Source organism: Doryrhamphus excisus, chromosome 3 (genome assembly GCF_030265055.1).
Source record: "Doryrhamphus excisus isolate RoL2022-K1 chromosome 3, RoL_Dexc_1.0, whole genome shotgun sequence".
In the NCBI taxonomy this organism is placed as follows: domain Eukaryota; kingdom Metazoa; phylum Chordata; class Actinopteri; order Syngnathiformes; family Syngnathidae; genus Doryrhamphus; species Doryrhamphus excisus.
The window spans coordinates 16,661,564-16,677,683 of record NC_080468.1 but is presented as its reverse complement, the minus strand read 5'-3'; the positions used below and the strand labels follow the sequence as shown (position 1 = coordinate 16,677,683).

Sequence of the window (16,120 nt, the reverse complement as noted above, 5' to 3'; positions counted from 1 at the left end):
AACGAATGAATGAATTAATGCTGTTTGTTACCAGGAAGGGCGGCACGGCGGTCTAGTGGTTAGCGCACAGACCTCACAGCTAGGAGACCAGGGTTCAATTCCACCCTCGGCCATCTCTGTGTGGAGTTTGCATGTTCTCCCCGTGTATGCGTGGGTTTTCTCCGGGTACTCCGGTTTCCTCCCACATTCCAAAAACATGCTAGGTTAATTAGCCACTCCAAATTGTCCATAGGTATGAATGTGAGTGTGAATGGTTGTTTGTCTGTATGTGCCCTGTGATTGGCTGGCGACCAGTCCAGGGTGTACCCCGCCTCACGCCCGAAGACAGCTGGGATAGGCTCCAGCACATCCCGCGACCCTCGTGAGGATAAGCGGTAGAAAATGAATGAATGAATGAATGTTACCAGGAAGTAGAATTCCAATTCAATTTCAAAGTGAAGGAAGTGGAATTGAAATTCCACAAAATTCCAATTGATAATGTAGGTGTATTCCACTTTCTTCACAGGCATGGGGGAGAAGCTGCTTCAGTCTATTGGTGCGTCAATTAGAGGGTGCCCAGGGTGGGCGGGGTCATCTCTCCGGCCCGTTGGAGGAGGTGGCTGGTAAAGGTGGCTATATGCTGATATTTCACATCGAGAGGCTTCTAATCATGGGGACAAAAATATTTTGAAGTTCATAAACAGGTTTTGTAGGTGTTATATGTCTTATTTTCTCTTATGTCTATATTGGGTAAGTTTGTAAACACTTTCCACATCTTGTGTATTATTTTGTCTTATGTCCATTATGTTGAAAATGTAATTGGAAGGTTGCAAACAGGTTTTCTATGTCTTATTTTCTTGTATTATGTCAATATTTATGACTATTATTATGACTATAGGGGTGTTGATGTCTAGAGGCCCCTAATAATGTTAAAAACTGTATTTAGATGGTTGAAAAAAACAGGTTTTCTGTCTTATATGTCTTATTTGTAAAGTGTGAAGGTGATGTTACTTAATGTCTAGATGTAAAAACTGCATTTAGAAGGTTGTAAACACTTTCCACATCTTATGTCTTATTTTGTTTTATGTCCATTATGTTGAAAATGTATTTAGAAGGTTGCAAACAGTTTTCTATGTCTTATTTTCTCGTATTATGTCAATTTGGGCCAAAGAAATGTAAAGGTGACTATAGGGGTTGTTGATGTCTAGAGGCTCCTAATAATGTTAAAAACTGTATTTAGAAGGTTGAAAAAACTGGTTTTCTGTCTTATATGTCTTATTTGTAAAGTGTCAAGGTGATGTTATTTAATGTCTAGATGTAAAAACTGCATTTAGAAGGTTGTAAACACTTTCCACATCTTATGTCTTATTTTGCTTTATGTCCATTATGTTGAAAATGTATTGAGAAGGTTGTAAACAGGTTTTCTATGTCTTATTTTCTCGTATTATGTGAATTTGGGCCAAAGAAATGTAAAGGTGACTATAGGGGTGTTGATGTCTAGAGGCTCCTAATAATGTTAAAAACTGTATTTAGAAGGTTGAAAAAACTGGTTTTCTGTCTTATATGTCTTATTTGTAAAGTGTGAAGATGATGTTATTTAATGTCTAGATGTAAAAACTGCATTTAGAAGGTTGTAAACACTTTCCACATCTTATGTCCTATTTTGTTTTATGTCCATTATGTTGAAAATGTATTGAGAAGGTTGTAAACAGGTTTTCTATGTCTTATTTTCTCGTATTATGTCAATTTGGGCCAAAGAAATATAAAGGTGACTATAGGGGTGTTGATGTCTAGAGGCCCCTAATAATGTTAAAAACTATTTAGAAGGTTGAAAAAACAGGTTTTCTGTCTTATATGTCTTATTTGTAAAGTGTAAAGGTGATGTTATTTAATGTCTAGATGTAAAAACTGCATTTAGAAGGTTGTAAACACTTTCCACATCTTATGTCTTATTTTGCTTTATGTCCATTATGTTGAAAATGTATTGAGAAGGTTGTAAACAGGTTTTCTATGTCTTATTTTCTCGTATTATGTGAATTTGGGCCAAAGAAATGTAAAGGTGACTATAGGGGTGTTGATGTCTAGAGGCTCCTAATAATGTTAAAAACTGTATTTAGAAGGTTGAAAAAACTGGTTTTCTGTCTTATATGTCTTATTTGTAAAGTGTGAAGATGATGTTATTTAATGTCTAGATGTAAAAACTGCATTTAGAAGGTTGTAATCACTTTCCACATCTTATGTCCTATTTTGTTTTATGTCCATTATGTTGAAAATGTATTGAGAAGGTTGTAAACAGGTTTTCTATGTCTTATTTTCTCGTATTATGTCAATTTGGGCCAAAGAAATATAAAAGTGACTATAGGGGTGTTGATGTCTAGAGGCCCCTAATAATGTTAAAAACTATTTAGAAGGTTGAAAAAACAGGTTTTCTGTCTTATATGTCTTATTTGTAAAGTGTAAAGGTGATGTTATTTAATGTCTAGATGTAAAAACTGCATTTAGAAGGTTGTAAACACTTTCCACATCTTATGTCTTATTTTCTTATGTCTTATTTTGTTGAAAATGTATTTAGAAGGTTGCAAACAGGTTTTCTATGTCTTATTTTCTCGTATTGTGTCAATTTGGGTCAAAGAAATGTAAATGTGACTATAGGGGTGTTGATTATGTCTAGAGGCTCCTAATAATGTTAACAACTGTATTTAGAAGGTTGTAAACAATTTCTACATTTATGTCTTATTTTATTTTAGTATGCATATTATGTTGAAAGTGTATTCAGAAGGTTGTAAACAGTTTCTCTATGTTTTGTACAGTATGTCTTATTTTCTGTGTGTGCACTCTTTGGTGCAATGAATGTATTTGTGGAGCCAATGCAGCTCATATCCAAATGCTTCACGTGACTGGAATAGAAAGGGAATATTGGGAGGAAGTACTCACAGTGCGGGCCCTCTTTGCCGCCGGCTTTGAGCAGCAGTTTGGCGATGGGCGTGTTGTTGGTCATGATGGCAATGTCCAGCGGCGTCAGACCCTGGCTGTTGGGGGTGTTGAGGTCCAGATCTTCGGCCGAGAACTGGCAGAGCAGAATCTGCACCGTGTCCAGGTCCTGCTGCTCCACGGCCTCGAAGAGGCAGTCGCTGCCCTGCATGGTCTGGACCAGACGTGAAGATGTCATGAAGTTTTGCTTTGTTGTTACACATTTACATCCAATTAGGGCAAAAAAGCACCAAAAATATACTGGAGTGTTTTTGTTCTTCTCAATTTTCAATGCAGGAACCCCCCCTCGCCCACTTGTGTCTGGTGTGTACGTGTCATCAGGCTGACCAAATGTTTCACAGGTCAGCACCAGAGGAGCGATGATAGCGCACATGGAGACAGACGGGGAGGCTGTGATGTGAAGATGAAGAGGTGATGAAGGGTGCTGCTTGCTGGTGAGACCAAATGCTCTTCAGTGACTCCAGTCAGTGTCTAAGCCAGGGGTGACCAAAGTGTGGACCCGGGGGCCATTCGCGGCCGCCGTGTGTTCTTTTGTTATTGGGCTATGGTGTATTTTCTAAAAATATAAATTAACAAAAAATCTGGAAAAAACACCACAGCAAAAATGGAAAAATGTGCAGTAATTGTAGAAGAAAAAGCTGCACTCCAGATGTTGGAATTTTACAAGAATAATGCTGTAATATTAGTGGCATAAAGTTGAAATATTAGAAAAAAAAGTTTTAAGTTGTAATATTATGAGAAACAAAAAGACTAAAGTTGTAATTTTTGAAAAAAAAAAATGGGTTGAGAAAAAAGTTATGTTATGAGAATAAAGTCAAAATATTCTGGGAGTAAAAGTATTATGTTATAATTACAAAAATGTATGAGAAGAAAATGATTGAAATAGAACATTTAAATAAAATAGCAGAAATGGAAAAAAAAATTACAAGAGTGAAGCCAAAATATAAAAAGGAACAAAGTTGCATTCTAACAAGAAAAAAAGTTAATGTTATGAGTTTATTAAACTCATAACATTATCAGGATTTACATGAAGAAAGTTTAAATAGCTGAGAAAAACAAAGAGCAGCAGAAATGGAAACAGCTGAAATTATAAGTGAAAATATTCGTATTCTAATGAGAAACGTTGCAATTTTAAGAGAATAAACTTACAATATTAAGAAGAAAAAAGTGTAATTTAAGTAAAGTTCAAATAACGTAAAGTTCAAATAACAAAAAATACATTATTTGTTAAAAGTTGTAACATTAAGAGAAAAAACCCAAACTTTTCTGGAAAGCTATAATATAATGGGAATAAAGTCCAAATATTACAAGAATAAAGTCACAATATTATGCCAAGAAATGTACAACAACTATTTAAGAAGTTGGGGGGAGTGATGATAATAGTATACTTTTTCACCTGTATTCAGTTTTTAAAAACAAATTGATACACTATAATCGTAGCACATCCACGTGTTGCAAAGTTGCTTTCGTTTTTCACTATGCGGCCCCCACCAAACGCTCAATCCCTTTTTGAGTGACCACGAGTGGGACTTTATGATCCAACCCTGAGAATGAAAAACAGCTCCAGGCAGCAGATTGCGGATTTAATCAAAGCTGCCACCAATGTGGGAGCAGAGAGTTCAGACCGAGGAGACATCGAATTAGCGAGGCACCAAACAAGATTTTTATTGATCCCTCGGAGGCAAGCTCACGCATCCTGAGCGGATTCCCCATCATCGTCTACATTTACCTCCGAGATTATTCAGTGGCTGGAGAAACAATTTACGCTGCTGGTCATCATCACCGGGGTCCATATTTCACGTTGGATGGTCATTCTTGGATGACACTTTAAATCTGAGTGTTATTTGTGGGGTCGGATGACAAGAAAGCAGGAGGATGAAAGAAGAGTGGCAGGTGAGTGGCGAGGTAAACTCAGCTTTATGGTTTGTTTCATGAGAAATGTGCGACATCACATTTTTAAGCATTTCTATTAGCGATATGCTATTAGCGGTATGCATGCGCCTTAACACATGCAAAAACATCACTGATGTCTCGTGCTCCATGTAAGCGCGTGCTGATTTTAAAGATAATGTACAGTAATTCCTGTAATTATCGGGGTTAATTAGTTCCAGACCTGACCATGGTAAATGATTTTCCACAAAGTAGGATTTCTGTTTCATAAATGGAATATTTTCATAGTTAGGACACAGAAAACCTGTTTACAACCTACTAAATATAGACATACATAATAGGAGAAAATAAGACATAGTGCATAGCAAACCTGTTTAGAGCCTTCTAAATACGTTCTTTGACATTATTAGAGCCTTTTGGACATAAAATAACACCCCTATATGCTACTCCTACTACTATTACATACTACTACTACTACTACTCCCATACTCCTACCCAATATAGGAGACATTATATGAGAAAATAAGACATATTGAACCCGTTTACCACCTTCTAAATATGCCTTTACCATTTTAGAGCCCTCCAGACATGAAATAACACCCCTATATGCACCTTTACACTCATATTACCCAATGTAGTTACAAAATAAAAGAAAATAGGACATTTAAGACATGAATGCTTTACGACATAGTTCAAGTTCTCGATTTCATCTCCAAATGTTTCTTCCTCCTCGAAAACTATTGACAGATCATGCTATAGATTTGCTAATCACTGTAAACATCCTCCATCTTGAAAAGAAACCCAGATGACATCACTTCAGGAAATGAGGCTGAAATGTGAGCATTAGCTTGTATAAATGTAATACTTGCAAATTTACCGTTTTCTTTCAAAAATCGAACAATGTAGAACATAATTACATGTTTAAGAACCCTTTGGCAGTGTATTATTTACACAACAATATGTATGCTAACTGGAAAAACATGCTAACCGAGGTTCTGCCGTATTAACCGTATTAAATAGTGGAGTACCGCCACAAACAAATGAATGTGTGGGAAAGACTGGGACTACACGATTGGCGGTCACGCCAAACTCACCGAGGCCTTGCGGAGGCGATCGGTCTTTCCAAAGAAGTAAGCGTCTTCGAAGGACGACGTGCTTCCTCGCAGCTTCTCCGACAGGTTCCGATAGAGGCGCTTGGCGGCATTGGGGGAGGCCGGTCCGCCGGGGCACTTCCTGGCTTGGGACAGCTGCAGGTTCTGCATCTGTTGGGTCATTACAGCCGGGAGGCGTCTGCCGGGGGAAGGGGGTGGAGGGTCAGACTGAGGGAGGCGACGCGACTAGAACACCTCCGTTTGACGGATGTCGATTCCTACATTCCCGACCGACTCGAGCGATGTTTTGCTGTCCACCACAGCCTGGACTCTTTTTACTCTGGCAACATGCAACGGCCATGACGGCTGATTTCCTTCTCACGGAGCCTCCCTCTCATGCTGCTCGTTATAGGGCTCTTCATGAGAACACACCTGCGGGGTCTCGGCATTAGCAGGCGACGGATGAAAATTGGCGCTCAGCTGATTGTTCTGCACTCGGCCCAGCAGGACTTCACCCTGTCGACAAACTGAAGTTGATTGGCTCAAACGCTCTCTGCTCGTCACGTTAATGACTCGTCATTAGAGTCAGCGTTTAACGTCTCTTCATCGAGGCTGTGATTGAATTGGCGGCATGGTAATGATGATTAATCATTCTCGCAATGTCAGCCTGATTAGAATCATTTCATTTGCAGCCAAGTCATTCCCGGGCTTCACTTCAAAAAACGCCAGGATTACGACTAATGGCGTTTGAACAACATCGTCCATGGAAATGAGGGTCCAACGACTACGGCGGCGTGTTTATGCCCTGCTGACGAGAGAGCGTGTTCGCCCAAAAGCACAAGGCCGGCAGGTCAGGTCAGACACGGCGACCTTCTACACCAGGGGTGGGCAAACTACGGCCCGGGGGCCACATCCGGCCCGCCAAGTGTTTCAATATGGCCCGCCTGTTTTTTCCAAATATTTCATTTGAACTCAACATACAACCTGGCATCGTGGCTTGGGCCAATTTTTTGATGGTTGAGGTAGCTGCTTTATCAATTTCGTTATTTGATGTGGTCTGTTGTTTACAAAGTACTCCTGGAAAAAGGAGCACAAGCACAAATAATACAAATAATACAAATAATACAAATAATACAAATAATACAAATAATACAAATAATACAAATAATACAAATAATACAAATAATACAAATAATACAAATAATAATAATAATAATAATGTTGTCAATAATGATAATAATACTACTATTATATTAATATTGTTGTTAATAATATTAATATAATAATGGTAGTAATATTACAAAATACTCCTGGGAAAAGGAGCACAAGCACAATAATAGTAATACAAATAATAATAATAATAATAATGTTGTTGTCAATAATGATAATACTACTATTATATTAATATTGTTAATAATATTAATATAATAATGGTATTATTATTAACAAAAATAATAATAATATAATAACATTACTATAACTAATAATAATAATTCTAATAAAAATAACAATAATAATAATACAATTTCTAACACACTTTACATCAAATAAATGATTTCGAAGTGCACATATAGCAGATTGCATGACACTTTTACATGTAAAATATGTGTAAAAATATAGGTGTAAAAATGGACTGTTACCTGTAAAATACTACATAATCCGCCCCGTCAATTTAGTTAAATCAATGCGGCCCGCGAGTCAAAAAGTTTGCCCACCCCTGTTCTACACCAAAGACTCCAGCAAACTGGTTGCCAGCGTCCATGTCCAGTTGCTGCCTGTAACCATGGCAACAAGTGTGATGCTCGCGGCACCGCTGGAGCAGCGAGTGTTTGTTGGAACTAACAAATAAAAATGTGGAAATGAAGGGACGGATTCATACCGGTAACAAAACCACTACACTGTGGAACCTTGGTTAGCGTCATCAATCTGTTCCCGAAGGTCAACCTCTAACCAAATCAATATTTCCCAAAAGAAAAAAATAAATGTCAATGCGATTAGTTCATTCCAGAGAGCCGAAAATGCTAACACAAACATGTTTTTATGATTTTACAATTTCAGACGTCCCTCGTTCAGTGCAGTTAATTGGTTCCAGACCTGACTGCGATAAGTCAATTTCCGTATAGTAGGATTCAATATTAATAAACAGAATATTTCTGAAGTTAGAGCATAAAAAGCCTGTTTATGACATGATTAGAGCCCCGTAGACATTAATATCTAGCTTTTTATTTTTATTTTAAAGCTTCATGCAAGATGCACATAAAAAAATTGTATGTGAAAAATAGCTGATAAAATAAAGTGGGCCAAGAAAAAGTCAAATCTTTTTAGAACAAACAACTTAACAAGCCAGTAAAAAAGAACAAAATACATATGAAGGACTGCCTGCTTTAAATGTCAGCAGCTCAAAAACACGTAAACACTAAATTAAACGCTAGTATTTTTCAGGTAAACATTTTTCGAGGACATAAGCATGTCCGTATTTTGTGCCATGAACGCCAACGTGTCGACTGCATCAGCCTTAGCAGCTGTCTGTCTAACGTCAACGTAACCGCAAGCATGCTAGCCTGTTAGCTTCAACTGAATCTGCGGGCCAACTTTAGTTCTTTATGTTGACAATTATGTTTTAAGGCTTTTAAGGCAAAACTCATAATCATAAACTTTAAACACTTTTCTCAGACAGGCATTAACATTTTCTCACATTTGTTAGAATTTTTATGATTGACCTACGAGTTTAGACACGAAATTATGAAGGAACTCGTGTATTTCACTCCTCTGACTGTGCTTCGACATTGTCTTGCCACTGTTCCACTGTACTGTAGTGTTTTTGTATCCTTGTTAAAACTTTAGTCCTGTCGTATTTTCCCATATACTGTACATCTACGTATTTTACTCCTCCTTCCTACTTCCTTCCGCAATGCCCCCCCACCCCACCCACTGTTTGTGATGAGATGATCCAACCACAATATTGCAAGTGACTACAGTAATTCATTTTGGAAAACGGTGATAAAATGAGGGAGCAAAGTGGCGAGTAACGAGGGATTTACACCATATGGACTCCATATTTGTACACTACTTGTCATTCCTTCTCTGTTCCCACCGCACAAAGAGTTTGCTCCAACGTCAAACCAATCTAACGTCCCAAATGGACACAACAAGATATCTACAATATCTTGTAGAGAGCCTTCCCAGGAGCCGTGGCTCCACATCCATGACTTTTTCCACGTAGGATGGATTGAGCAGACATGATTGTGATGTTGGTGTCCTCACCTGTCCAGGCTGAGTGAGGATCTGGGTGGTCCTGTGTGAAACAGGGGCTTCAGTTCTTTAAGCAGCGCATCTCCGGCACCACGCTGGTTCCACCTCTGAGCCAAGCGTGCGATCTTGCTGTCTGACCTGAAGACACATACCAGGAAGCGAGGATGAGGACCACGGCATCATCGAGTCATCACGAGCGAGAAAAGCACCATCATCCAAGCATGCGGCATTCAGTTCTCCTTCCACGGAATAAATTTGTTTTGCCACGAGCGAGTGAAAGACGCAGCGGCGGCTTGACTCTCTGCTGGGATGCGGCAACAAAAATCTTCAATGTCACATTCCTGATGGGAAAACTACTCTTCTCGGTGAGAACACAAGTTGCCTCAAAGGCTCCGACGGCAGCAGGGATGTTGGAAGTGGAAAGTCAGCAGCATTGATACTGACCAGAAAAGACGGCAGGGGGTCAATCAGCGGATGATCTAAACTGACATCGGAGGCTCCTGAGCGAGGTCCTTCAACCTCTCTGACTGATGGAGCATCTCCATTCGCCACTGTGTGAGTCTGTCGCTTCCCCGCTCGCGCGCGCGCGCGCGCTGGCTGGCTGGCTGGCTGCGCTGGACACCTGTTCACCAGGCGAGCGCATGGCGACACATCCGCGAGCGAGAAAGCGCATGAGAGCCAGAGGGGAGGGAGGGAGCGAGGGAGGGAGGCGGGAAGTGAAGAGATAGAGATGTTTGAAGGAACAACAGGCGATGCTTGATGACAGCCTTTCATATCTCTCTCTCTCTCTTTCTCTCTCTCTCGCACACACTCAGTGTAAAAACCTGCATAGGGGAGGGGCAGCAGCCTCGGGCTGAAAAGCAGAGAAGAATCAATGTGTCAACGTTGGGGGGGGGGGGGGGGGGGGGGGACAGTGAGGCGTTAAAAGACGTGGTGATGTTGGAGCGGAAAGGATGAAGCAGAAGTAACGACAAAGAGTGCAATTTTAAAACCTCCAGGCCGTCGTGCGTGCTAACAATACCAAAGCACCTGCAGACACTCAATTAGGAACAGTAGTACGGTTATACAAGCAAGGCGACACCAAGAGACGACTTCTCACATTTCCTGCCAATAGATCATGTGACACGGCTACCTGACATGTGACTCATGTTTAAGCATCTTAAACCCCCCCCCCCCCCCTTTGTCCTTCTTATCTGTTGGAGCAGCTGCTTGAGGTTGCAAGTGCAATAGCGGCCACGTTCAGAGACGCGGATCACAGTGGAGCGTCGCGTGGTCATGATTCAGCATTAAATTATGTTGGGGGGGGTTTTGTAAATTGTTTTTGCAGCAGAATGTGTTTATTTTGGTAGTTTATGCTTTTGTGACCCCCGCCCCAAGAAAACCAGGCCTGGGCGATAAACCTAAAATTTACTTCTATAACCGATGTCGTGGGCGGCACGGCGGTCGAGTGGTTAGCGCGCAGACCTCACAGCTAGGAGACCAGGGTTCAATTCCACCCTCGGCCTCGGTTTCCTCCCACATTCCAAAAACATGCTAGGTTAGCTGGCCACTCCAAATTGTCCATAGGTATGAATGTGAGTGTGAATGGTTGTTTGTCTCTATGTGCCCTGTGATTGGCTGGCCACCAGTCCAGGGTGGACCCCGCCTCTCGTCCGAAGACAGCTAATTAACCGAGCTTGGGGACTCCAAATTGTCCATAAGTATGAATGTGAGTGTGAATGGTTGTTTGTCTCTATGTGCCCTGTGATTGGCTGGCCACCAGTCCAGGGTGTACCCCACCTCTCGCCTGAAGACAGCTGGGATAGGCTCCAGCACCCCCCGCGACCCTCGTGAGGAAAAAGCGGTAGAAAATGAATGAATGAACCAACTGGTGCAACGTCTACTCCGGGAAAATACGGTAATCGGTGGCTGATCTGTCGGATCCTCCCCAATTCCGACATATGACATTGGAGGGGAACGTTTTGGAGGCAGAGGAACAAGTTATGTGTCAAAAATAGACAATTTAATGCGCATCTGAATGCCTTGCGTTTTCTTTTGAAGCACACGTATGTACATTTGTTGGCTTTTTGGCTTGTTTGTGGTGACCATGAAGGAGTAAAACGTGTGTTGGTTGCACTTATTATTACAGTAAACCTCGGATATATCGGATTCAATTGTTCCCACTGGTTTTGTCTGATATAAGCGAAATCCGTTATATGCGTATACCGGAAAATGTCCGTTTTACGCATATATCGGATTTATATCCGGTATATGCGTAAATGGGATTTTATCCGTTATAAAAAGGCACTTCCTTGACTATGTTTCCAATGTACCTGGACGCGCAGGCAACGCTGCAAACCCTGCAAATGACGTCGTATAGCGGCCTGTCACGATTCGGCGAATCGGAGCGCCACGATGCGGCCATCCGATATATGCGAGGGAAATTTCATGGAAATGCATTGGAACGGGACTGGAGATTTTGTCCGAAATAGGCGAAATCCGTTATAAAAAATCCGATATATGCAATGAATTTTTATTGGAAATGCATTACAGAAAAATCGGTTCTTTTTTATCTGTCCGTTGCGAGCGAATTTCCGATATATCCGAGTCCGATATATCCGAGGTTTACTGAATTATAGTACATGTGGAATGTACACATAGATGAAAAATTGACATTTTGCCCAAACCCGTTTTTGCCAAAACATAGGAAAGACACACTGTCCGCACGAGGTGCGTAAGCGCCCGTTTGCCATAATAAAGAAGGTCTGCGGCCCTCTGTGCATTTCTTCGCACGTAGACCGGCTGTTTGAGACCTAAGCTTGAGCTCACTGCATTTACAGCTTTGTTATTGCCAGTAAACAGTTGTTTCATTGGCGAGGATAATTAACAGGTTAATGTTAATTCAAGTGGACGCCCACCCTCTTTAATCATCTTATTCATCTATTTCAAACGAGCTTCAGGCCCAGATTACGTTTGGCGAGAGACAGGCTGAATCGTGCTGAGGCTCTTCCACCTACCTCGTCTTTACACTCCATTATCTGTAGCACCTAGCAGCATTAAGAGCGTCATAAGCAGCAATACACAGACACGAAGACGCAACAGGACAATGTTACTCTAAGTGCAATAATGATGCACAAACATCTCCATTAGGGGCTGTTTACTGCACGTCACAGTGGGAGATGAATGTGCACTTTGATGGCGTGCCATGTCACAAAGTCGAGACTCTGCTGGCAGGTAAATGAGGCGTTTCACGCCCAAACGTGGCTTTGCTTGTGTGTGTGTGTGTGTGTGTGTGAGAGGGGAGGACAAGAAGGAGATGTCCCTCTGCGTCTCGGCTGCGAGACCATGTCCCGGAAGGAAGCAAACAATGTAAACAGTGAACATGGGTTCCTGCCCTCCTCTGCTGAGGAGCAAGCGACTGGAGCTCATTGGCTCCACTGTTTCCATGACTCCCATTGAGAGCAACAGGTGAAGAGGATGAGGGGGATGGTCGGTGCGCTTGAAGGGGACGGGGCCGTTTAAAAGCGTCTCATTTGAATATTTGCGCTGCTGTTACTCGTCGCGCTCGTACCTGGCAGCATCATTTCATCCCCACGTACACCTTGCCACCAGGTCCGGTCATGTGACCAGTGGGGTAGCGAGAAAGACGGCAAAGGCCGGCGCCTTGTATAGTGTGAGCTGCCTTCGTCCTCCTCTGCCTCACTTTCTGTAACTGTGGGCAACCCACGCAGCCCAGCCCCTCACATGCCCGGGCTCGAACCCGTGGCCACAGTTACATTTGTATGTATGCTTCTTTAATGTCTAACGTTTTATACTTGACTGCTGTGCCTTGTTTTTTTTTCTCTCTGACTGTTGTATTTTAATGTAATTATTGTTTTTATCTCACTGTAAAGTGTCTGAGCATTCTGGAAAGCGCTATACAAGTAAAATGTATTATTATTATTATTATTATTATTATTATTATTATTATTATTATGTCCACATAAAATGACATTGGCCAATTTTGGCCAATCAGAAGACGAAAGACCTGCCATAGTTGACTTGAACGCAAATTATAACGTGCCTGCTTATCAATATAGTGTTATTAAATGTCAGCGGTGGGCAGTCAGGGCCAGCAGAGTCTGTTCTGCAGGCCATTAACGCTATCAGAAGCACTGCCTTCATTGACAGATACAATTCCAGTATTTGTTCCATTAAATTGTACTGCCTCCAGTACATGTATAAGTATGTATGGCTACGCCTAAGACTCAACGTTACCGGTGCGCTTAAATGCATCATCACATGAACAGAATTGGTCCTGGTCCGACACAGACACAGATGATGGTTTCAGTAATTGGGATATGATAGTGGTGGTATGCCGCTTAAGACCCCATAAAGGTCAAGGTACCAAATGCACCGCCCGCCTCAGTTAAAGTACAACGAGATGTGTATTATCTTTCAAATCAGCGGCCAATTACACATTGCTTATGGAAACCGTGGATGGCCTACAGACCAATAATTGCCCCTGCAGCGCACGCCCATATAAGGAAGCCCAGCGTTCTTTACGTTCTTCATACCCGAGCGTTCAGAGCCATCCCAAACTTCTTTGAGGGCTCACTTCTAAAAGTGCAAACCTTTGGCATGGCTTAAGACCAGAATCCAACATTCCAACTACAGTAAACCTCGGATATATCGGATTCAATTGTTCCCACTGGTTTTGTCCGATATAAGCCAAATCCGTTATATGCGTATACCGGAAAATGTCCATTTTACGCATATATCGGATTTATATCCGGTATATGCGTAAATGGGATTTTATCCGTTATAAAAAGGCACTTCCTTGACTATGTTTCCAATGTACCTGGACGCGCAGGCAACGCTGCAAACGCTGCAAATGATGTATAGCGGCCTGTCACGATTCGGCGAATCGGAGCGCCACGATGCGGCCATCCGATATATGCGAGGGAAATTTAATGGAAATGCATTGGAACGGGACTGGAGATTTTGTCCGAAATAGGCGAAATCCGTTATAAAAAATCCAATATATGCAATGAATTTTTATTGGAAATGCATTACAGAAAAATCTGTTCTTTTTTATCTGTCCGTTGTGAGCCAATTTCCAATATATCCGAGTCCGATATATCCGAGGTTTACTGTACATTCATAGGTCGGAAAAGGGGAAAAGCATCCTAGGTCCCCTTTAGATAAAGATGTAAAGACCTGAGATAAAGTCACGCATACAAGATGTTAATAGCGACAATGGAAACCCCCGCCTCCCCAGGAAGAAAGCCTAACAAGAGGTTGTTGGGTCTCTCCAGTTATTAGCATCTTTGTGCTTAGTTCTGACAGCAAGTCAACAAGTCACGATTCGGCAGTAAAGCAGGGGAGTCGACATGACTCTAATGGGCAGTGCAGTGGTTGCGGTGTGTGTGTTTGTGTGTGTGTTTGTGTGTGTGTGTGTGTGTGTGCGTGTGGGGAAGGGGGGGTCTCAGAGCAGCACTTGGGGGATCGTGCAACAGCGAGAAAATGACTCACATCAATCAAAGACCGCTGCGTTAGCGCCTCCCCGGGTGTCGCACGGCGCAGACGGCGAGCAAATGTCACGACTCGATTCCAACGCGTGCTGGCGTGTTAACGTCTCGAGCCCGCCGCCGCCGAGTAACTGACCTCAACTCATGCAAGCGTGACCCCGTTCTGACTCGGGTTGGACATTGTATGCGTACTGGTGCTTAGATGATGCCCCAGCCCTAATTCAAAGCTGATGGAGTAATTGTCCACTGACTGCAGCACCACACCGGCTTAGGTACTTTATCCTCGTTGCCACTGGGTTTGTGTCCTAAAAGTCCGACTAGTGAAACCCAGTCGAGTAGATTCCAACTACCATGCATTAAAGCATTAAAGACTTCACCAAAGCCGCTGTTTACTCTCTTTGACAAAACCTACAGTGCGTTGTTCCATCGCCATGGCAACAAGTAGCCAGAAGCGATTAGACTTAATAGCTACCTTGGGCCCCTCAGTGTGCGTGTGTGTGTGTGTGTGTGTGTTGTAAAGATCATCGAGTGTAGCTGCAGATGAGTGCAATTGTCAAGCAGCATTAAAAACAAAAGGAGCTGTGACATGAAATCGCATCCTTGTCGCCTTCACATCAGCCGAAGAACCGCAGAGCGGTGCGGCAAAAACTCATTTCAAACACTGTCGCTGGCATACACACTCTGGTGAGCTCAATCCAAAATGACACCACCGAGTGGCCCAGTGCCGGGGTCGGGAACCCTTGTGGCTAAGAGAGCCATGAAAACCACATATTTAAAAAAATCGATTTCCGTGAGAGCCATATAATATTTCTTAACCCAAAATACAATTAATGCATGGTTTTGCACCATACTCCTATTTCTTTCTTTTCACCATGTTCTTCATGCACAGTTAGCTAGCTGGAGGTTTCACACGTGAATGCTAACCACAGTAAGAGCCATTACCCACCAATGGCCAAAACATGGACCAATGCCAAACCTTCCCAGGAGTGGCCAGCCAACCAAGATGGCACCAAAAGCACGGCGAGGATTCATCCAAGAGGTTTATTCTCCAAATCCCAGATTATTATTATTATTTTTCTGAATGTGGCCCTAGAAACGTTTTCAGGTAAAACGGCTTCCGAAGTGTCAAAATCTTCAAATCACATCTTCCATAGTTTGGTGTGTCAGGTGGTTCCGTTTACAGTGCCCCACGTAGGGGTGCCTTGTGTGTTAGATCGCTTTCACCCAGTGAGCCGTTCTGTTGCCGTTACCCCAAAAAAGCCAGGAATGTTTCTGTGTGGACAGAACCACAGTAACAGTTGCACAATTAATTCCACGTTACCTGGTTTCCTTTACAATTTAGCTTGGGGGGGGGGGGGGGGGGGGGGCAGGATATGCGGACGAGTTCATAGAAATGAATACCCCCGAGTCCCGCCTTAGTAAAAAAAA

General features: G+C 42.2%; 1 protein-coding gene across 11 annotated transcripts in view; it reads right to left on the bottom strand.

Annotated features, from left to right (window-relative positions):
- The window catches only part of ankfn1 (ankyrin repeat and fibronectin type III domain containing 1), a 64,880-nt gene that overhangs the window by 12,168 nt on the left and 36,592 nt on the right, over positions 1-16,120 (bottom strand). For 9 of the 11 annotated variants that reach the window (XM_058069289.1, XM_058069290.1, XM_058069292.1 and 6 more), the window contains 3 exons: positions 9,216-9,341; positions 5,955-6,150; positions 2,914-3,124 (listed from right to left, as the gene is read on the bottom strand). In XM_058069289.1, coding sequence (XP_057925272.1) covers positions 2,914-3,124; positions 5,955-6,150; positions 9,216-9,341 — 533 coding nt within the window. Of the gene's footprint in view, positions 1-2,913; positions 3,125-5,954; positions 6,151-9,215; positions 9,342-9,647; positions 10,046-14,696; positions 15,963-16,120 lie in introns of those variants that run through there. The other 2 variants (XM_058069298.1, XM_058069299.1) reach the window with 2 other exon arrangements.